Source organism: Ambystoma mexicanum, chromosome 6q (genome assembly GCF_040938575.1).
Source record: "Ambystoma mexicanum isolate Mex_15411 chromosome 6q, UKY_AmexF1_1, whole genome shotgun sequence".
NCBI classification, from domain to species: domain Eukaryota; kingdom Metazoa; phylum Chordata; class Amphibia; order Caudata; family Ambystomatidae; genus Ambystoma; species Ambystoma mexicanum.
The window spans coordinates 1,679,705,660-1,679,729,983 of NC_090937.1; the positions used below are offsets into that span (position 1 = coordinate 1,679,705,660).

General features: G+C 44.6%; 1 protein-coding gene across 1 annotated transcript in view; it reads right to left on the reverse strand.

Moving 5' to 3' along the window:
* Positions 1-24,324, reverse strand: part of LOC138515433 (uncharacterized) — a 239,363-nt gene that overhangs the window by 177,691 nt on the left and 37,348 nt on the right. Inside the window, 1 exon segment of the mRNA XM_069630276.1 lies at positions 9,611-12,693. Within this exon segment, the coding sequence (XP_069486377.1) occupies positions 9,611-12,170 (2,560 nt within the window). The 5' untranslated portion in view covers positions 12,171-12,693.

Consider the following 24,324-nt stretch of genomic DNA (forward strand, 5'->3'; position numbering starts at 1 on the left):
GGGGAGAGCAAGCACGCTTTCTCGATCACTGTATTAGCAGGATTCGAACAGCATGTAATCTGGTACACTGCCAGCGAGCAGGGAGGGGGGCCCCGGACAGGCCCAGACAGGGTAAGCCTCACCCTTAGAGGGGGGGCCGGCATAGCCTGCCAGCTCCCTGTGTCTGCTGGGATGAGAGAGTCCCAAACACCAATAAAGCTGTCAGATATAGTCCAGTGGTGTACATAAGCACATTGCAGATATCCCAGCGGCCATGATGGAGAAGGCACAGGCTGATGCAAACAATGGGGCCTCAAGGCCACAAGGGTCTTTAAAAGGTACCCATTGATGGGGCTCCCTTTCCACTCAATGTGCCAGCCACTTGGTATCTAACAGCTGTTGCCGATGGTCTTCACACTCCAAGGATCCCCCTTGTAAAGTGAAAACACCAGTGATCCAGGGATCTTTTGCCCAAGGGGATCTCCGTTGCAGCAGTAACGGGACATCAGTACAGCCGTGACCACATTGATGTGGGAAACAAGCTGCCCAACATAGAAATTCAGGCTGGTCCTATCGATGGGTTTAGGGTGCACAGCTGGGGTTGATCATATTCCACTGGAGACTGGGCAGACGGCACTGCCTCGGGCAGCTGTACCATCACGGTCTTCTGGAAACCTGGGTAACAGCGCTCTGTACGTACGTGCAATCTAGTGGACGCAAGCATTTATGTTGCCAGTACCCGAGTGTTCTGCGAGTCCCGCATGACCTTCATTGTCCGCAGCAGAGTCAGGTAGCTGGATGGGAGGTTGTCTGGGTTGCTGAGGCTGGAAGACGCACGACCCCGTTACAGTACCTTTGGTGCATTGGCAGGCAAAGTGGCAGATTTTATTGACTTCACTCAACGGGACCCTTGAAGGATGGACCCCCCCTTTCCAAGAAGGAGCTGCTGGGATGCCGAGGCCAAGAGTAAAAGAGGAACCAGGTGCTTTCTGAAAGGCAGCAGTTGCGGTCTTCGCAGTCATCCTAGGAAGGTAAAACATGCGGTGGACTCTGAAAAAGGCCTGAAGAAGGCTGTTTGTATGAACCTGTACTCTGTAATCTTCCATTATGCAAGCATGCACTGTAAGACCCATGTAACTAAGTCGCTATCTCTTAAACAGCGCCTTGATGCCCCTCGGCTGGGGACCTTGGATGTCTTTTGGTGTTGACGGGTGCAGTGGCAGAAGTAGGTGTCAGGTTTCAGGATTTCGCAGTTCACCTTCTTTTGGATCTTCGATGCTGCCGCCGCAGAACAGATGTCTGGATAGCATCTGGTGACCTGGACTTGACTAATGGACTTGACCACACACCCTCACCGAGGCTGGACCCTCGGGATGTCTTCTTCAGATTTCACTGGCAGGAAACCTACCTTCCTCTGCACACAGCAAACTGGAATCTTCTTCGGCGGAAAAAAGTGGTCATATGTCATGTCAAGGGTGTCCCTTGAAGGATGTTTTGATTAGTTGGAACCTTTGCAGCTCCAGGTGTCAAAGCACTATGCCAGGGTACCCCCTCTTCTGGACGGTAGCCAGCAATCTGGTTTCCAGAGGTCATGAACACTCCTGCGGACCCTGGACAACACAATTGGACTTCTTTGATTCAAGCTGTCCAAGCACTTCTTTTCTGGACTCACAAAGACCCCTCCTCTGGACGGCAGCCACACAGGACTGACTTCCAGGGTACTTCTAATGAAGAGTAGCAAGTTCATGATAGTCCCTTGTAGCTCGGGAAGAGGTCTCCTTTGCAGGTCCTCTCTTGGATCAGTCCTTTGAAGAATACAGCAGCTTTTGGATTACATGAAGAAAATGCAGCAGCAGACTTCTTCCTCCAGCTGGGCTTCCATGGAACAGCTTCTTCTTGCTTTGGCTTCAGCTACTAAAGAAATTGGTGAGTGAGGTGTCCCCAGATATACACATCAGTTCCCCATTCACTCAGGCTGAGCCACGCTCAGTAGCCAATCACTCACAAGTGCATTCATGCAGCAAGGCAGGAAACCAATCAGGCTCACAGGCATTCAGGCCATTCACTACACCCATAACACTGAATGCGGATTGGAGTAAGCACCCAGCTTTTCAGCACACTAGACTGCATTCACTCCAGTTTCAGTCAGGGCTGTCTCAGGCATTGTGTCATATAACCCAAACCAGTCACCCATAATACAGAATTTGTTTTTTTGTCATACTCCATTCATACAGGTCCCGCCCCAAGGGTGTACCCACAACACAAAGCCTCTGGGAAGGCTCCAATTAGTCTGACGGGAGGCTGCACCACAGCCATATATGGTTCTTCCACCAAACAGCTGGTCAGGGAGAAGGGACAAAGTCAGGGCCTCCCAGGACTTTGGGAAACAAGGTGTAAAGGCAATAAAAACCAAAAGGCTACAGTGGCCATCTTGCCTTTCTTCAGTCATCCATTGATTCCTATGGCAGGGCCTGGGTGTCACAAAAATGGAGGACATTCAGAGCCACTGCCAAGTCAGCACGTAGCTGCCACCAGCCCATATCCTGCTCTGTGGGCAACCGACAGGGGCCCGAAAGCACACATAAGGGGTACAAGGGTATACCCCCACTCATGGGTGCCATAGGGTATTCCATGGGTGTTCAACAAAAAGGAAACAGGAAGATCAGCACTTGCAGAGGTCCAGGCTGGACCTCAGTGGCAGAAATCATAAGGAGAACACACACATAGAAGTTGTAGGACAAGGACTAGGAGGCCCTCTGCATCCAAAGGGCATTTCCTGCATCACAGCTTGATTTAGCATTCTCTTGGCTTGGGCAATGCTTGAATGGGTTCTCTTCTAACTATGTTGTCCTTTTAAAAATTGTTGGTGTTTCCGTATACTACTATTCACAACATTATAGTCTATTGGCTTTTGTTTAATATAGTTAAGTTATAGACTATGGTCCCATTTCCCTTCCAAATTGTTTACACAAATGCCCCATTCCCCTGCATTGTAGCTGAATAGCCAAAAGGGTACCACCTTTATTGCACTGCTCAAAACATCAGTGGGTAGTTTTGGGGCATGAAGACTCAGTTATATTGTTAAGGAGTGTGTGTAAATGGTCCCATTACTTTCCAGTTTCCCATAACTTGACCCCGAGAACTTATGTTTAATAGATTCTGATAATTGGACCCCTAGTTCATCCTCCACACCCCCTGTACCGTCTGTACTTTGACCAAGAACTCGCTAAATTATACAGTGAGAACTGCTTTCATCGGATCTCTGGTAACGAGTGGAGATGCAACTCCAAAATTGTTACTATCCAAGACCTCTGACACGTCATCATTTACTGCTTACACAGATTATTGCAGTTGATCTACTGTGCCAATTCCACACCCACAACCGTAGGGGAGTTTGCTCAACGGAATTCCAAAGGGCCATAATCTGAAAACGTCAAGTTGTTTGTGAGCAATATAGCATTATATTCTGGGATAAGATTTATTACGTGCAAATAACATGCCTAGTTGGTCACCACAAGATGAGCAAGCCACAAGTAAACCTGCGATATTGTATTTTGTAGTGAGTCTAGTGAGAACCACGGGAGCACAGGTGTTTTAGGTGCCCCATTACAATCTTCTCCCCTTTTTTGGCTTCCTCTTCCAGCAGCTCCCAAAAAAGGGTCTTATTAAATATGCATGTGTGTCAGCATTCCAAAAGACCTCCACCCCCTACTGACCTCGCACCCACTATCCTGATCATTCCTATCCTGTCCCTCACCCTCTCCAACCCCCTACCACCGAAACCCGGCGGTGCTCACAGCCAAAGCCCCACCGCACTGCTCACTGCCACTGCCCGCTAAGGTCCCGCCTGCAACCACCCTGTCAATGATCTCAGACGGATCTAGGGTGTTCGTAAGAACTGCATTCGCATGTTTCACTATTGCAAGTGTTTTGAGCATGCCTGTTCTGGGGAGCACTGGGGAGTTGTTTACATGTTCCTCCATGTTTTCCCACTGGGCTCTTTAGCTATAAGGGCAGTACTGTTGGCTGTTCACATCTGGAAGGATGCAGAGGAAGCAACTTTCAGCAAAAGTGTAAATTCTCTTGCTTTCTTTGTCTGGCGGGGACTTCAGATGATGCTAAAGGGGTTCGAAGATAAACTGGAATGCAGCCCGTCACCCTGCCAATTAAAACAAATGATCTTCTGTTCCAGGAAGCAGTTTACCCAAAAGCAAAGTTAGAAAAAAAAGGTGTAACATACAATGGAGGTAGTACTAATAGTGTATTTATTTATTTTAACGCAAAATACCCGTTTGACTTATTTTCAATGTTCTTATTGTCAGCATTACATTCAGTTCATGGTACAGTTTAATTTCAACATGTCACCTTACCCAGGATCATTTGCTGAACATGTGACCATCGTTACTTCCTAGAATTCATAGAGAACCATTAAAAAAGTACATTACATTTTCAAATGTACACAAGCTATATAGCCTCACAGCTCAGTGAATATGTATATTCCATTTACATTTTCTACTCTATTCACAAACGGTCTTCCTTTGAAATAAAAGTCCAGATCACTTAATGGACACTCGCCATCTCTCCATGTCCTTCAAACCAAACTAATTAGCAGCTATATGCATGCCGTCTGCCAATCAGATTGCAGAGACAAGTAGGTCTGCCAGTATGAGCCGCTGAAACCTGCCCTGGCATGTTCCATCTCGTGCCATTTGCTTTTAAAGTAGTGCTGATCTTCATGATGGAATAGTACCTGGCCCAGGTCACCATATGGAGGTACAATCTACTAACCGTAAGTGCTCAAATAAAGATGGGCACTTGTGTCGGGTGGTCGCGAGGACTCTGTAAAAGGGTAACCACTGTAGCGGTAAGCTAAGAGGATGCTCTAGTGACTGATGCAAGTCTTGGAGATTGCAGGTTTATGGAGTCCATTCCCTAGCGTTGCCTTTACACGTGGCATGCCAAGCTTAGTCCAAGTACCATTGGAGGAAACCATCTTCTCCAATTGTAGTAAAGAGGGCTCCAGATAATGTAACATATTTCAATTACGAGATTTTTAAGTTGAAATTACTTTGGAGGGGTACCTGGGGTGTACAATTGTAACATTCCCAGGATTTCTTTTTACTTGTATTTATTTAAAACAGTGCACTTTGCCATTCACAATTCTTTGCACCGAGCAATTCATGTAAAAAAAAGGTACTGCACTAGACTACCTTCTGAAAGAACAAATCCTAATGTGTTGGGCTAGAACTAGATGTACTTAGGATACATTTGGAAGGATGGACTGCAGAAGGGACGGGTGTGGGGGGGATGTGCCCTACAAGTCACAATGAGCTACACGAAGCATCTTAAACCCAATCTGAGAGATTACAGGAAGACAGGGAAGATTGGAGCGCTTTAAAACACGTGTGTATAGGTGCTATAAAAATTAACTATCATATCATATCTAATGAAACAGTGGCTCGGACAAATGCTTCAAAGAAGACAGGCTGACACATTGTGCCACCTGATGTTTAGTAACATATCCGGACAGCCAGGACAAAATGGCATCCCCCAAAACATATGGGGAACATGTGCATTATGGCAGCTAATAGGGTATGAAGAATAAGACAAGTGAGGCTATTCTGCACAAACATAATGAGGAGTATAGAAGATTAGGGCTATTCTGCACAAACATAATGAGGAGTAAAACAGATTAGAAAAGTAGGACTATTCTGCACAAACATAATGAGTAAAAAAGATTAGAAAAGTAGGACTATTTTGCACAAACATAATGAGAAGTGTAGAAGATTAGAAGAGTGGGGCTATTCTGCACAAACATAATGAGGAGTATAGAAGATTAGAAGAGTAGGGCTATTCTGCACAAACATAACGAGGAGTAAAAAAGATTGGAAGAGTGGGGCTATTCTGCTAAAACATAATGAGGATTAAAAAAGATTGGAACCGGGGGGCTATTCTGCACAAACATAATGAGGAGTAAAACAGATTAGAAGAGTAGGGCTATTCTGCAAAAACATAACGAGGAGTAAAACAGATTAGAAGAGTGGGGCTATTCTGCACACAACATAATGAGGAGTGTAGAAGATTAGAAGAGGGGGGCTATTCTGCACAAACATAACGAGGAGTAAAAAAGATTAGAAGAGTAGGGCTATTCTGCACAAACATAAATGAGGATTAAAAAAGATTGGAAGCGGGGGGGCTATTCTGCACAAACATGATGAGGAGTAAAACAGATTAGAAGAGTAGGGCTATTCTGCAAAAACATAATGAGGAGTATAGAAGATTAGAAGAGTGGGGCTAATTCTGCACAAACATAATGAGGAGTAAAACAGATTAGAAGAGTGGAGCTATTCTGCACAAACATAACGAGGAGTATAGAAGATTAGAAGAGTGGGGCTATTCTGCACAAACATAATGAGGAGTAAAAAAGATTAGAAGAGTGGGGCTATTCAGCACAAACATAACGAGGAGTAAAAAAGGTTAGAAGAGTAGGGCTATTCTGCACAAACATAACGAGGAGTAAAACAGATTAGAAGAGTAGAGCTATTCTGCACAAACATAACGAGGAGTAAAAAAGTTTAGAAGAGTAGGGCTATTCTGCACAAACATAATGAGGAGTAAAACAGATTAGAAGAGTGGGGCTATTCTGCACAAACATAACGAGAAGTAAAAAAAGATTAGAAGAGTAGGGCTATTCTGCACAAACATAACGAGAAGTAAAAAAGAAGTAAAAAAGATTAGAAGAGTAGGACTATTCTGCACAAACATAATGAGGAGTATAGAAGATTAGAAGAGTAGGGCTATTCTGCACAAACATAATGAGGAGTAAAACAGATTAGAAGAGTGGGGCTATTCTGCACAAACATAACGAGAAGTAAAAAAGATTAGAAGAGTAGGGCTATTCTGCACAAACATAACGAGAAGTAAAAAAGATTAGAAGAGTAGGACTATTCTGCACAAACATAATGAGGAGTATAGAAGATTAGAAGAGTAGGGCTATTCTGCACAAACATAATGAGGAGTATAGAAGATTAGAAGAGTAGGGCTATTCTGCACAAACATAATGAGGAGTAAAAAAGATTAGAAGAGTGGGGCTATTCTACACAAACATAACGAGGGGTAAAAAAGATTAGAAGAGTAGGGCTATTCTGCACAAACATAATGAGGAGTATAGAAGATTAGAAGAGTGGGGCTATTCTGCACAAACAATGAGGAGTAAAAAAAGATTAGAAAAGTGGGGCTATTCTGCACAAACATAACGAGGAGTAAAAAAGGTTAGAAGAGTAGGGCTATTCTGCACAAACATAACGAGGAGTAAAACAGATTAGAAGAGTGGGGCTATTCTGCACAAACATAATGAGGAGTAAAAAAGATTAGAAGAGTGGGGCTATTCTGCACAAACATAACGAGAAGTAAAAAAGATTAGAAGAGTAGGACTATTCTGCACAAACATAATGAGGAGTATAGAAGATTAGAAGAGTAGGGCTATTCTGCACAAACATAATGAGGAGTATAAAAGATTAGAAAAGTGGGGCTATTCTGCACAAACATAATGAGGAGTATAAAAGATTAGAAGAGTAGGGCTATTCTGCACAAACATAATGAGGAGTATAGAAGATTAGAAGAGGGGGCTATTCTGCACAAACATAATGAGGAGTATAGAAGATTAGAAGAGGGGGCTATTCTGCACAAACATAATGAGGAGTATAGAAGATTAGAAGAGTAGGGCTATTCTGCACAAACATAATGAGGAGTATAAAAGATTAGAAAAGTGGGGCTATTCTGCACAAACATAATCAGGAGTACAAAAGATTAGAAGAGTGGGGCTATTCTGCACAAACATAACGAGGAGTAAAAAGATTAGAAGAGTAGGCCTATTCTGCACAAACATAATGAGGAGTATAGAAGATTAGAAGAGGGGGGGCTATTCTGCACAAACATAACGAGAAGTAAAAAAGATTAGAAGAGTCGGACTATTCTGCACAAACATAATGAGGAGTATATAAGATTAGAAGAGTAGGGCTATTCTGCACAAACATAATGAGGAGTATAGAAGATTAGAAGAGTAGGGCTATTCTGCACAAACATAATGAGGAGTATAGAAGATTAGAAGAGGGGGGCTATTCTGCACAAACATAATGAGGAGTATAGAAGATTAGAAGAGGGGGGCTATTCTGCACAAACATAATGAGGAGTATAGAAGATTAGAAGAGTAGGGCTATTCTGCACAAACATAATGAGGAGTATAGAAGATTAGAAGAGTGGGGCTATTCTGCACAAACATAATGAGGAGTAAAAAAGATTAGAAGAGTGGGGCTATTCTGCACAAACATAACGAGGAGTAAAAAAGATTAGAAGAGTAGGGCTATTCTGCACAAACATAATAAGGAGTATAGAAGATTAGAAGAGTAGGGATATTCTGCACAAACATAATGAGGAGTATAGAAGATTAGATGAGTAGGGCTATTCTGCACAAACAAAATGAGGAGTAAAAAAGATTAGAAGAGTGGGGCTATTCTGCAAAAACATAATGAGTAAAAAAGATAAGAGTAGGGCTATTCTGCACAAACATAATGAGGAGTGTAGAAGATTAGAAGAGGGGGGCTATTCTGCACAAACATAATGAGGAGTAAAAATGATCAGAAGAGTAATAATAATAATAATAATAATAATTTGGCATTTATATAGCGCTACGAACCCTCAGGTATCTGAGCGCTGCTTATTATTACCCACGGTGTGTGGTGCTCATTTATCGACCTCGGAAGGATGAAACGCTGAGTTTGGCGCTGCCGGGATTCGAACCTGCATTCGCAGTCTCTGCACTGATGTCAAAGCGAGCGCTCTACTCGCTGTGCCACTTGTAGGGCTATATGCAAATATAATGCCATTCACCAGTGTTTGAGGGACAAGTGAGAACTCCCTGTCAATTGTGACACCCATGAAGCTGCCTAGAGCACCAAGCTCAGAAGGAGGCCAGGGAAGCATGTCAAGTGCAAACCCAACAATCAATATAGCAGGTGTGTCAGAGTTCAGCTTTAGCCAGCAAGATCCCAGTCACTCGTTCATGGTTGCTGATCTCCAAACTAAGCCCAAGAGGATCCAAGTGTTGTCATCTTAGAATCTGAAAACGTAGTAATAGACTAGTCTGGCCAGGGACGGAACATAAAATGTCTCATCTTGTAAGCAGGGGCTTTCATATCAAAGAGGAATCATAGCTGCTTACATTCTATTAGCCTGGAGAGACTGAAAAAAAGGAATAGGCTGAGTACCTGATGCAGGCGTCTTTTAGACTAAGAGGGATCTAATGGTCAATATCATCAAAGGCAACCAAGAGAATACTAGAGGTTTCCCATATTTACTTCACCAATGCAGTCTCTCATCTGTATATGTTCTCTGGCACCATCTACACAAAAGATAACTCATTTAGTGCGAAGCAGTCTCGTGGTAAGGAATTCATCGAAAAGCACCTAGTATATCCAAAAGATCTACAGTTATTGACTCAACCACCATGTCTTGAGCTTTCAAAATATTGTTGCCAATTGTGTTCCATAGGATGTGTACCTAAGGTGCAGTTCAACTTCAGAATATTCCAGAAGACATGTATTTCAAGTGGTTTTGCCAATCATAAATCAGCCGCGATTTTTGTACCAAAGGAAACAGGGAACATATGTGGTGACAGTTTTTCCACAGTTTTGATGAAAAGCCATGCCAAACCCAGCACCACTGAAACAGTGCTCCTTCTGCTCAGAAGCTTCAACTGCAACAGAGATTTCACCAGAAGCATGTCCTCTCTCGTGGCAGATAAGAACCTCCTGCGTACTGAAGAATATCCCACATTCCCTGCACTGAAATGGACCCTCGCATATATGATTTGTCTGGGGGCTAATCAGGTTACTGTTCACACTGAAGCTTTTTCCGCAGTCCTCCCACTGATAGGTTTTCTCACCTGTATGTGTTCTTTGGTGGGACGTAAGGTGTGCCTTCAAACGGAAGCTCTTGCCACATTCAGTACACTCATAAGGTTTCTCACCTGTATGTGAGAATTGATGGTAAATAAGACCTTCCTGCCTAAAGAACCTTTTTCCACATTCAGTGCACGCGTAAGGTTTCTCACCTGTATGTGTTCTCTGGTGGATTGTAAGATTTAACTTCTTAAGGAACCTCTTTCCACACTCTGTGCACTCATGCGGTTTCTCACCTGTATGTGATAACTGATGGCAACTAAGGCCTCCCTTACGACTGAACCGTTTCCCACATTCAATGCACTCATAAGGTTTCTCACCGGTATGTGTTCTCTGGTGGCGAATAAGAACACTCTTCAAAATGAAACTCTTCCCACATTCCCTGCACTGAAATGGACCCTCGCATATATGATTTGTCTGGGGGCTAATCAGGTTACTGTTCACACTGAAGCTTTTTCCGCAGTCCTCCCACTGATAGGTTTTCTCACCTGTATGTGTTCTTTGGTGGGACGTAAGGTGTGCCTTCAAACGGAAGCTCTTGCCACATTCAGTACACTCATAAGGTTTCTCACCTGTATGTGAGAATTGATGGTAAATAAGACCTTCCTGCCTAAAGAACCTTTTTCCACATTCAGTGCACGCGTAAGGTTTCTCACCTGTATGTGTTCTCTGGTGGATTGTAAGATTTAACTTCTTAAGGAACCTCTTTCCACACTCTGTGCACTCATGCGGTTTCTCACCTGTATGTGATAACTGATGGCAACTAAGGCCTCCCTTACGACTGAACCGTTTCCCACATTCAATGCACTCATAAGGTTTCTCACCGGTATGTGTTCTCTGGTGGCGAATAAGAACACTCTTCAAAATGAAACTCTTCCCACATTCAGTGCACCCATGAGGCTTCTCACCTGTATGTGATAACTGATGGCAACTAAGACCTCCCTTACAACTGAACCTTTTCCCACATTCACTGCACTCATAAGGTTTCTCACCTGTGTGTGTTCTCAGGTGGCGAACAAGATCTCCCTTCCAAATGAAGCTCTTCCCACATTCCGTGCACGTATGAGGCTTTTCCCCTGTATGTGTTTTCAGGTGGCAAATAAGAGTTCCCCTACAAACGAAGCTTCTCCCACATTCTGTGCACCCATGAGGGGTCTCCCCTGTATGTGCTCTCTGGTGGCAAACAAGATCTCTTTTCCAAAGGAAGCTCTTATTGCATTCAGTGCACTTATGAGGTTTTTCATCTGTATGAATTCGCTTGTGAACTGTAAGATTGTCCTTCTTGTGGAAGCTCCTTCCACATTCAGTGCACTCATGGGGTTTCTCACCTGTATGTGTTCTCTGGTGAGAAACAAGACCACCCTGCTGACAGAATCTTTTCCCACACAGAGTGCACTCATAGGGTTTCTCACCTGTATGTGTTCTCTGGTGGAGTGTAAGATTTCCCTTCTTGAGGAACCTCTTTCCACATTCAGTGCACTCATGAGGCTTCTCACCTGTATGGGATAATTGATGGCAAATAAGATCTCCTGTGCGACTGAACTTTTTCCCACATTCAGTGCACTGATAAAGTTTCTCACCTGTATGCATTCTCTGGTGAAGTGTAAGACTTCCCTTCACACGAAACCTCTTTCCGCATTCAGTGCACTCATAAGGTTTCTCGCCAGTATGTGATAATTGATGGCAAATAAGATCTCCTTTGCGACTGAACCTTTTCTCACATCCAGGGCACTCATGAGGTTTCTCACCTGTATGTGTTCTCTGGTGGAATGTAAGGTTTCCCTTCTTGAGAAAGCGCTTTCCACATTCAATGCACTCATGCGGTTTTTCACCAGTATGTGTTCTCAGGTGGAGAGTAAGCTGTCCCTTTAGAGCAAACCCTTTCCCACATTCAGTGCACACATGAGGTTTCTCACCTGTATGTGTTCTCAGGTGGTCAGTAAGATGTCCCTTTAGAGCAAACCCTTTCCCACATTCAGTGCACACATGAGGTTTCTCACCTGTATGTGTTCTCAGGTGGAGAGTAAGCTGTCCCTTCTGAGCAAACCCTTTTCCACATTCAGTGCACTCATGAGGTTTTGCACCTGAATGTTTTCTCTGGTGGCAGATAAGTGTATCTTGCAAATGGAAGCTGTTGCCAATTTCAGTGCAGTGATATGGATTTTCACCTATGTTTTCATATGGGAAATAGGGAATTTCATTATATAGCACCGTTCCCCACATTCTGTGCATTTGTCAGGCTTATACGCCGTTTACGGTGTTCGGTGCTTGATTACAGGACTCTTCCAACTAAACCGTTCCACAAATTCTGAATTGGGATGAGCTTTCTCGTATGTCGGTCATTTCTGGTGACAAACAAGATTTCTAAAATATTCAGTGCATGGATATGGATTGTCCATTTACAAGAGTTTCAAAACATCATTTAAACAATCTTTAACTTCAGAATGCATATAAAAATAGCACTTTGAGTAACAGGTTAAGAAAAGGCTGGCTTCACTGCACAACAGCACTGTTGCTATCATTAGTCTATGCTGCTAGATGGGTTTTGTAGCTTTGTGCTGCTGGAAATTAATACGAATGTCTTCAATGGATGAAAACCATCATGTTTTCTATCAGCTTCTCAATTCCAGTTCCTGAATGATCTGAAAAGGCAAGTCAACTGGACCACAAACTTGCATCTTTTTTAGATGTCACGAAATCTGCGTCAGTCCAGAGAATGTTCCAATCACTTGCATTTTTTTGGGGCACCCATCACCTATTGAAATAAAAGGGGAAGCACATTAATTGCAACGTGCTGACAAATACAAGCATCATTAACAGACAGGTGCTCAGTAGTAGTGAAGTGTAGAAGTTACTATTTTATTTGGTCCTTTAGTTAAATAACTTTTGACCATTTTACAAAACAAAAAGAAGAGAAAAAGAAAATTCTATTCAGCTACAGTTCATACAAAATTCAGTTTGACAAGTATTGACATATAAACCCCAGTTAATACCATATACATGAAAAACACCATGAATTTATACATTAATACAATAAAAGTGAATTTAAGATGTCAACTGTTACAACTGTAAGCTGTCAAGGAAACTTCTCACTAGAGTTTACCATTGAGGTGGTCCAGCCTGCGAGATGAGATTTCCAAGATTATGTGCCATAAAAATCAAAGGGATTTCTCCCATGTATGCATTTCTGAACTAAGGTCACCCTTTAGCCTTGCAGAGTAGAACACTGCGCCACCAGGTGGATGAGGGATTCATTGCCACCATCATGTTTACTAGAACAGCAAAGCACTTTTCCTCCTGAAAGCTTTTGATATTTGCCAACAACCTCTCTAGTGAGATACAGATTCAATTTAAATTTTAGAAAAGACCTTCCAAAGTGTTGATTCGGGTAGCTCAGCAAATTATTAGACCTACTTTTTTATGCTCCATGTTTAAATGACTAAGGAAGTGGTAAGAATATGAGGGAGTGGTAAGAATCCATCCACAGATTGGTCCTTTGTGTCCTGTGTTGAAGGGCATAGCTCATGGCTGTGTCCCCTCCTGCTCGCTCCTTCAACAGCGAACACTGCTAGTGGGTAGACTCTCCACAAGCCTTCCTGGACCTTATTTTGTAGGCAAATTTAAAAATTGTACAAGGCCTCCAGCCCTGTCCTTACTCCCTCACCTTTCCCAACCCGCTTCGCCACTTCCTGACTCCCTTCCCTCCTCCCAGCCCACCCCCCTCGTCCACGGATTGGTCCAATCAGTGCTCTTCAACCACCTTCCCAGGGCAGCCCTCTGCTTGTGCATCGTGTCTGCAGGTGTCAGCAGGGGAAGCCAGTGGCCAGCCATCGACCAGCAGCATCTACTAAGTTAGGAGTGGCCTTGTTAAGGAATAGAGCACTCACTGTACCCTGAAATCCCTGCCACATAGCAACCTCACCTTCACTAGAATAATATGATTATTAGCCTGTTCCACGCTGGAATAGTGTTGCGATTATTGGCATAAACCGCACCCTCAGAGACTCAGGGACAGCGCTGTGAGTCGCATCTAGAGAGTACCACACTTGGATAGTACTGCTGAATTGTAATGTATACTGCATTGTGAAACCTAGGCCTCTCTCTCACTATACAGAACTCTCAGACCTAGGTGTGTTTTTCTCCCGTATTTAAAAAGCATTGTGAAAGTATTTATCGCGATCGTAACCGCGAATACCTGTTGTCTTTCCAATGCATGTTATAATTTTATGTGTCCTGTTAGGCCCTGCTCTCACTATTGACTGCCATATATGCGTAGCCTGCTGCACTCACGCCCTCCGTATAGCCATAGCAAACCATTTTACCCTGTATGCTCTGGACCTTATGCTTGCCCTCATTTCCATGCTACTTTGTGTAGCCTGAGACACCGAGCGTTGGTAATTGCCTGTGCCACTAATATGCATAGTGCTTAATTAATGTCATACATTGCCCTCGTTGTCTGTATGCTCTGTGCCTCTTGACTCATGCCCAGCCCCCACCTACATGCTGCATTGTTTAGGCTGACCTATGGTGTGCTTGTAATGCCCGAGCTACTACTATTTTGCCTAATATTCATCCTACTTTGCCTGTATGCTCTGTGACTCATGCCCAGCCCCTGCTCTCATTCTGCGATTAGGCTGCCCTTGTGCTCTACTACTATTGACCCCGCCGGATGCTCACTAGTGCGATCCACCCCTGCTGCCACCGACGTATTACAGTTAACCCGCCCTTACCTAATCATTTATGCAGTACCGCCTACCCAGCGACGGCTATCCTTACTCCGGCACCGCCACATACCGGCTACTATGCCCCGAGCACCACACTCTGCCCTGCGCCTCACCTTTATTACAGCAGCACTGCTTGGACTACTCATACAGAGGCATAACACCCCATCTGTAGCCTCAGCACTGACCTGCCCACACGCCCACTCTTCCTCATCTTGTGCATCTCAACCTCCCCGTCTGTAGCCTCAGCACTGACCTGCCCACACGCCCACTCTTCCTCATCTTGTGCATCTCAACCTCCCCGTCTGTAGCCTCAGCACTGACCTGCCCACACGCCCACTCTTCCTCATCTTGTGCATCTCAACCTCCCCGTCTGTAGCCTCAGCACTGACACGCCCACTCTTCCTCATCTTGTGCATCTCAACCTACCCCGTCTGTAGCCTCAGCACTGACCTGCCCACACGCCCACTCTTCCTCATCTTGTGCATCTCAACCTCCCCGTCTGTAGCCTCAGCACTGACCTGCCCACACGCCCACTCTTCCTCATCTTGTGCATCTCAACCTCCCCGTCTGTAGCCTCAGCACTGACCTGCCCACACGCCCACTCTTCCTCATCTTGCGCATCTCAACCTCCCCGTCTGTAGCCTCAGCACTGACCTGCCCACACGCCCACTCTTCCTCATCTTGTGCATCTCAACCTCCACGTCTGTAGCCTCAGCACTGACCTGCCCACACGCCCACTCTTCCTCATCTTGCGCCTCTCAACCTCCCCGTCTGTAGCCACAGAACTGACCTGCCCACACGCCCACTCTTCCTCATCTTGTGCATCTCAACCTCCCCGTCTGTAGCCTCAGCACTGACCTGCCCACACGCCCACTCTTCCTCATCTTGTGCATCTCAACCTCCCCGTCTGTAGCCTCAGCACTGACCTGCCCACACGCCCACTCTTCCTCATCTTGTGCATCTCAACCTCCCCGTCTGTAGCCTCAGCACTGACCTGCCCACACGCCCACTCTTCCTCATCTTGTGCATCTCAACCTCCCCGTCTGTAGCCTCAGCACCGACCTGCCCACACGCCCACTCTTCCTCATCTTGCGCATCTCAACCTCCCCGTCTGTAGCCTCAGCACTGACCTGCCCACACGCCCACTCTTCCTCATCTTGTGCATCTCAACCTCCCCGTCTGTAGCCTCAGCACTGACCTGCCCACACGCCCACTCTTCCTCATCTTGCGCATCTCAACCTCCCCGTCTGTAGCCACAGCACTGACCTGCCCACACGTCCACTCTTCCTCATCTTGTGCATCTCAACCTCTCCGTCTGTAGCCTCAGCACTGACCTGCCCACACGCCCACTCTTCCTCATCTTGTGCATCTCAACCTCCCCGTCTGTAGCCTCAGCACTGACCTGCCCACTCTTCCTCATCTTGTGCATCTCAACCTCCCCGTCTGTAGCCTCAGCACTGACCTGCCCACACGCCCACTCTTTCTCATCTTGTACATTTCAACCTGCACCCAACATGTCTCCTACCTTGCATGTGTCTTGCCTCAGCGACACTTCGGGTAGCACACAGCAGCAACACACTACTTCAATTACTACGGTTGACCATCCTACCAACCTGTACCTCAATGACCCGTCCCTCTGGCTCAAACACTTTGCCATGAAACCCACACCTAACCAACCCTGCATTGGCCCCATGAGGAACCTCAGACTTGGTTCCAGACTCTCCCACCGTCCAACCCCTACTCGCCGGCCAATCAAACCATTGCACCTTGAGACAACACCCACTGACCCTTGACACACACCTATACCTATTTTGGACATCACCCTGGATTGAAGTACCCAACACCATAGCCCATCTACTCTCCTTAAGGCTGCCCTGATCAACACTAGGTCACTCATGGCACATGCACTAGACATGGCTGACCTCATCACAACTCACGATCTGGACCTCATAGCTGTCACTGAAACCTGGCTCCACACTGCCTCATGACCTCTCCTATCCCTAGCTATCCCTGATGGCTACACCATTATTAAAAGTGACCGTAACACTGATCAATCTAAAGGAGGTGGCGTAGCCATTATACACAGAACCGCGCTCAATCTCCGCCTCGCCACTCCCTGCCAAATTACCTCAGCCAAACTACTCACAGCCAAGCTATCCCCCCCCCAACCAGACTATCACACTCCACATCATCTATACCACATCATCTATAGACCACCCGGTCCTCGATCTACGTTCGCTGAGGATTTATCCCACATCCTCGCCAACAACACTAAGACCAAGTCCCAAATCATTGTACTAGGGGACTTCAACCTAGGCTACCAAGACCCCAATGATGCCTCTGCCCACGATATCAATAACCTGCTACTCAACGCTGGTTTCACACAACAGGTCACTTCACCAACTCCCTCTAAGGGTACGATTCTCAACTAGATAGCTGACCTAAACTGCGACACTAAACAGTAAAAAGAAAGAGGATTCAACTTGGGAACCCTCCCGTCCCCTGCACACTTTCAAATGTTTGGATTAATCCAATACAGTTGTTCAAATTGAGTTCTAGGTATTGTACATATTTTTGTTTCTAACAAATATGGTCAGACACAGAAGTGTGAGATAAACAAACATTTATAGCCAAGCTATATTATTTTCAGCAAGAATTATAGTTCAGAGAGAAATTATTTACAGTGCATAGAAACAAAATGGAATCAATAGATGAAGCTCAAATTGAGGAAAAATTGAATCCAAATTAAATAGCGACGCGTTTCGAGGAAGTTCTCCTCTTCTTCATAAGGCCAAACTTGGACTCTTAATGTAAAAGGAAAAACACAAATTCAGTAAAGAAAATATTGTAGGCACAATTAAAACGACCTACAAGAGGAGGTGACTACCAGTCACTCTTACTACAAAGAGAGGCGTATTGGATTGACATGTTAAGCTCTTTACAGCCCTGGGGTTTAAATGAAGATTTCACATTGAACTGTTTTTTATGATTTTAGGAATGCTTGATCTTCAACAACATAAACTTGAAAGTTACATTACTATTCCAGTGTCTGACTGTGATCTAAGGCACTACATTGTTGAGACTAATAGATGGTTGCCATAAAAATCATTGCCTGTAAATTCAATGTAAAAATTGTTCTTATTGTTTACTCTTATTTATGTAATTTTTGTTAAACTTATTACATTTAATTTTGATCTTCTGTAAATTAAATGCGTTTACCCAACTGAGACTGTCACATTGTACTATGTCTTCCATGTGAAAAAGAGAGATCTAGGGTTAGTTTCTCCACCTATTATAGACTGAGAGGTTATACGCAGTCATTCAGTGACCTTGCCCTGATGATTTGATAATTATATATATTTTTCCCCCTCTTAGAGCAGAGCGTTCTGTCCAATTTACAACCTTTTTCTCATTGCTTATTTCAATTCTATTTCACACAGTAAACTATTTTTCTTAGCTTTCCTCTCCCCGTTCTACTATGTGCGGACTAGTATTTGTTATGCCAGATTTACATTTTGCACTAGGTATCTGCACCGCATGAATTTTTCGTATCAATCGATCTTATTTCGCACTTTTGCGCTTGATTCAAATGACTTCTAGTTTATTGAATATCTAGAGGTCCATACTCTATCACAACATATAACCTTGTTTCAAGATGGCCGATCTTTTGGCCCGATTACTCCTTAGTCCTCCTTCTTTATCTATAACTCTAGTCCTCTATTTATCTCCATGTTCACATGCTGTTTCCATGGTTTGTGAACAACAAGCTGCTCGGCCGAACAGACCCTGTTTAGGATTGGCCCCCTATGCTCCAGGTAAGCGCTAATGCATTAGCATTTGTCTATCTAGGGACCAGGGATAAAGTTCCTTAGTCTCATTATTCTTTTTTCCTTACACTTTCTTTGGTTGATACTCTACCTAATCCATTACTGACGGATTCTTCAGCTGTAGACCGGCCGCACAATCTTGACATCAGTTTCACATCAGCTTCAAGAATTGTGCCTTGTGCACATCCTAATCATGGTAATTTTTAACATTTCAGTTTGTCTTTATTAAACATCATGTTACGTTTTCACTACTCCATTTTAGATTGCTGAGTTTTTTATACTAATCAGGACTCCATTCCTGTTCAGCTTGTTTATTTGCGTGACAGAACTCCTACATTCTGAGGCACTCCTGCAGTGACAGCGGGATATTTGAGGTCAACACTTTACGTGGGCTCTTCTATTGATTATTTACCGCCATCCACATTCTGGCTAGGTACGTTATTCGATTTTTATATATTTCATACTAATGTCCGTTACTTTTAAACAATTAGCTTGACACTGATCAGGCTCTGTTATTTACAGATTTCTAGTATCTTTTTGGGAATTGGCCATGTCTCTAGGAACTAGCTGATACACGAGGACAGTCTGTTTACCTATTTTTCCTGCTTCGTCGGATTCTTGGATTCCGGCACTTTCTACACACAAAGGTAACGACTTTCGCATTTCTTCCCCACTAGATCGATAGAGCTTAGGAACTACTAGCTTTTTTTCCCTTTATATTCACTTTAGCTTATGTTTCACCATCCACTTGATAGGTCCCATTACAGGGATCATTCCACTGAACTATAATATGTTGTACGTTTTACTGTCTATTTTACAGGAAGGGGTGCATTAATTGACCTTCCGTTTCTCTCTCAAACATGGACCACATAATTCACCTTATAATGTTGCATGTATTACAACGCATATTATGACATGTTACAACTAACGTCACCAAATTTTCTAAATTGTAAAATTGAATGAATAATCTATGAATTGTGCCTACAATATTTTCTTTACTGAATTTGTGTTTTTCCTTTTACATTAAGAGTCCAAGTTTGGCCTTATGAAGAAGAGGAGAACTTCCTCGAAACGCGTCGCTATTTAATTTGGATTCAATTTTTCCTCAATTTGAGCTTCATCTATTGATTCCATTTTGTTTCTATGCACTGTAAATAATTTCTCTCTGAACTATAATTCTTGCTGAAAATAATATAGCTTGGCTATAAATATATATTTGTTTATCTCACTCTTCTGTGTCTGACCATATTTGTTAGAAACAAAAATATGCACAATGCCTAGAACTCAATTTGAACAACTGTATTGGATTAATCCACACATTTGAAAGTGTGCAGGGGACGGGAAGGTTCCCAAGTTGAATCCTCTTTCTTTTTACTGTTTATTGTCGGTGTCTTGTGCCATGACCCCAGTTCCTCCCAGCACCTAAAAATTTATTTAAAATAATCCTCGAATTTCTTTACTAAACTTACTTACCATAGGTGTGCACTTCTATCTAAACCCTTTGCTAAACTGCGACACTATCATCGAATCCAACCAACCATGTGCCTGGACAGACCACCACCTAATTACATTCAACATCCCAACTAGAATCGTCCACACCAGCACAGATATTGCACCTGCCACCACCACAAGAAATGAGCGCAACATAACCTGTGCTAAATTACTCCCACTTATCCTCCCCGCTCTTAATGATCTCTCATCCTCCTGCACTGATCCCACAGTCTTGGTAGACACGTACAATCATACAATGCTGAAAGCCCTTGATATTATTGCACCGCCAAACTCGGAAAACCCAAACCCTGGACCCACCTCAACTGGTGGTTCACGCTACAGCTGAGAACCCTACTCAAGGAAAAAAGGACCCTCGAAGCACGCTGTAAAAGTAATCCAATGGAAGCTAATAAAGCTTGTACTGCCTTAGCTACTCTAAATTACAAAGAGGCCATACTCCAGGCTAAAAAAGAGACTTACAACAAACGTATTAAAACAGCCCAATCTAACACTAAGGAGCTATTCAGAATCTTAAAAGGAGCTGGAATCCCCTGCCACTCCCCGAGACTCCTGTCCTAAAGACAGCACCTGGTGTGCGAACATTCAAAAAGGCCCTCCTTGGAAAAATCGCCACCCTTCTAAATAAAATCGATGACAAAAAAAATCAGTCTGCAGGACAGCCTGCGCGACAAAACACCCCTGGTTAACATTAATGGCAACCCTGAATCCGTGAAACCATTCAGCTTCGCACCCCTCTCCATCATCGAAGTTGAACACATTATCAATATCCTTAAACCTTCCAAATGTAAGGGTGACTCATGCCCTGCCTCCATTATCAACGAGGCCTCGCATAACCTAGCACCCTTTATCACCACACTCAACACCTCATTCAGCTCAGGAATTGTCCCGGACAACCTCAAGGATGCCTGGGTTATCCCGCTCCTCAAAAAACCTACTTTGGATGCTAATATACCCACCAATTACAGACCGATTACCACAGTCCCTTTCCTCTTAAAAATTCTGGATCGTGCTGCTTACTTACAGATCCAAGATTACTTGGAAACTAATAAACTCCTGGGACTGAGGCAATCTCGTTTCCGTCTGCGATACGGAACTGAAACTGTTCTATTAGACCTCAAAACCCAGATTGAAGACCTAAAAAACAAGGGTAAACTGGCCCTCCTACTCCTCTTAGATCTCTCCGCGGCTTTCGATTTAGTAAATCACCAAATCCTATGCCACCACCTCAAAACCGCAGCACACTTCTCAGACAAAGTCACAGTCTGGATTACTTCCTTCCTTGCTAATAGGTCCATGAGGGTCTCCTCTCCTACCGCCACCGCTGATCCCTCACCAGTCACTTGGGGAGTCCCTCAAGGATCATGCGTGTCCCAGACACTTTACAATGTGTTTACAAAACCCCTTTTTTACATTTTGGATTATCTGGGTGTCACTTATACCAACTACTGCGATGACACCCAGATACTTATCCCTATCACAGGCGACCACAAAGCCGATTCGCTAGCCATTAACGCCATTTACCAAGTCATCCAGGCCTGGATGGCCCAGCACGAACTATGCTTGAATGATGAAAAGACTGAGCTTCTCATCCTTGGCTCCCACCAAAGACTCAGTAAACTAGACACATTGTTTAAATATTTCACCATTGATGGTAACACCATTAAAGTGGCTAAAGACAACAAAACGCTTGGAATCTACATTGACTCCACTCTCTCATTAGCTAGGCAAACTAATGCAGTATCATCAACTGCCTCCTACATATGCAAGCTTATCACAGCTTGCCGTCCTTTCCCATCTCCAGCCAACTGCACTACACTACACTTACCAGGACTTTGGTCCTTTCCAAAATTGATTATTGTAATGCCCTCTACCTGGGCACCAACCAATATAACATTAAAAAGTGACAAATCATTCAAAACAATGCTATTAGAGCGGCTCTCGACTTACCCAGGAACCTCCATATTTCTGACACCAGACGGAGTCTTCACTGGCTTACAGTCTCCCAAAGAATCTCTCTTAAAGCACTTGCACTCACTCACAAAAGCCTCGCCAACCAAGCCCTCAGCTACCTAGCCAGTAGATTCACACCACACACATCCGCGAGACCACTCAGAAGTGCTCAAACCAACTGCCTTGCTATCCCACGCTTCAACCGCCAGAGATCTGGTGGTCGTAGCTTCCCGGTCCTAGCCTCGAAACTATGGAACTCACTACCTAATCCTCTCAGAGCTGAACCTACCTTCCCGGCCTTCAAGCGCAAAGTCAAAACCTGGCTGTCTGCCCAAGACCTGCCTTGACCGTGCACCCATGAACTACAACTTTACTGTTAACAGCCCTCTGTTATATCATTTACTGTAATCTGCACATATACTGCATTTCTTTTATAACTTGTATATTTTTGTATAATGTGTATTTTCTATCCTGATGCAATGGCTATATATTGTATTTCTCCTGTATAATTTGTATATTCTCTCCTAAAGTATTACTGTACATATTTCACTGTTCTGTTTTTATGCTTGTAACTAAGTGACGCGCCCAGATGCCCTGGGGCCTGGTGCGCTATATAAATAAATACTAAATACTAAATGTAAACTGCATTTTGAAACCTACGCCTCTCTCCCACTATACAGTAGGACTCTCAGACACAGGTGTGTTTTCTCCCGTACCTAAACGGCATTGTGAAAATAGTGCCGTCTTTGGTTTTGCCTTCTTAGCAAAGTGTTTTACTATTGTATGAGCTCTTGTCGTTTTGTCCAGTTGTCTATTATTGTCTCATCTCTCTCGGTCTCGTCTGCTTGCACCCCTCCATGTGTCCTTTCCTAGTGTTCCCCTTTACCCTCCCTCCCACCCCTTTTCTCTTCACTCGCCCCACCTACTCTATGGTGCTCTCTGTCTCTCCTAGCTTCTTTATCGACTATCCTGGTCTCCTCACTAAATCTGGTAGGAAGAAGTTTAAAAAAAGGACATCCTGGTTTCCAGGCCCCCCCCCCAATCGCTGACAGCTATACCCGTGCTTCCTCAGGCACTCACCAACATCCCCTTTGTCGTTCCCTCGCCAGACCTACAGACTTTACATATGGTCTCTGTGCTCTCTCCCTTCTCTTCCTCTCCAATTAATGGTGGCACCCGGTGGGAGGCTCTCCTGGCCTCCTTCCACTCCTCTAGGGTCATCATCAATGTTTACTTGAATGGTGCTGTCTTGGTCCACGGCCCTCAGGCCAACCGGCTCCTGTTTGATAGACGATTCCCACGCCTCATCAATTTCCTTTCTTCTTCTGCTGCCCCCTCCCTTTCCCCCCACAGCTTCCTTGCCACCCCCTGCTGTCTCCTCCTTCCTCTTCCACCTCCCCCCCCCTCGGGCTTCTTCTACACCTCCACATGGCGTACAGATTTGTAACCCTGCCCAGAAGTCTTTCAAGGACAGCAACCTTCTCCATATTGCCACTCTCAACTCTCACTCAGCTGTCTAACACTCCTCTGACATTTGCTGCCTCCTTGAAGAACTTGACCTCGATGCCTTCTGCTCACCGAGACATGGTTCATTGCCAGCTTTGTCACTAGCTTTGACACTCTCCTCCCCGATTGCTACAAGATCCTCTCTGCGCCACCCACACACACAAACCCCAGCACTACCACCTACCTTCTCAGTTATCCAACCCATGAGGTGTGTGTCCGTTGAGGCTTTACCTGCCACTTTCTAACCCCGCCCCCCCCGTCAACCTCCCCACTTCGGCAGACTCACACCCTGACACAGACCTTTCTATGCTTCACTCTGCTATATTTGATACTCTTCATGTTCTTGCCCCTATTATGAGGATCCGCTTGAAGCCCTAAGCTAAGTGCAACTCCTAGTACGACTCAGACCTCATCAACCTTAAACGCAAGAGCAGGGTGGCAGAGAGGAATGGCGCGTTTCCTGTACATCCTCTGACAAACTGGCCTGCCCCAAAGGAAATCCCGGCTCCCTGTCTGCACCTAGAAGAGAGCACTCTTCCAAACCCGCGTCTCTGCGGCACCAACAACTCGGCCAAACTCTTAAAATCTGCAAGGAGCTGGCCAATCCTGCTGCAGTCTCTACCTCTCCTGTCCCCTCCATGGCCCTCTGCACAGCCTGACTTCTCATTTCATCTCTAAAACTCAGGACATCCTGTCCTCCTTCTCTTCCTATCCTCCGCCTCCCTCTGCTCCCCGCTCTTCCTCTGGCCCTTCTGTGGTCACCTCTCCTCCCTCATTCTTTGCCTTTCCCCTGTTCTCCTCAGACAAGGTTTGCAAACAAGTCTGATTTATGAAAGTCTTGTCAAAACAGGTTCTCCACTGTTCCTC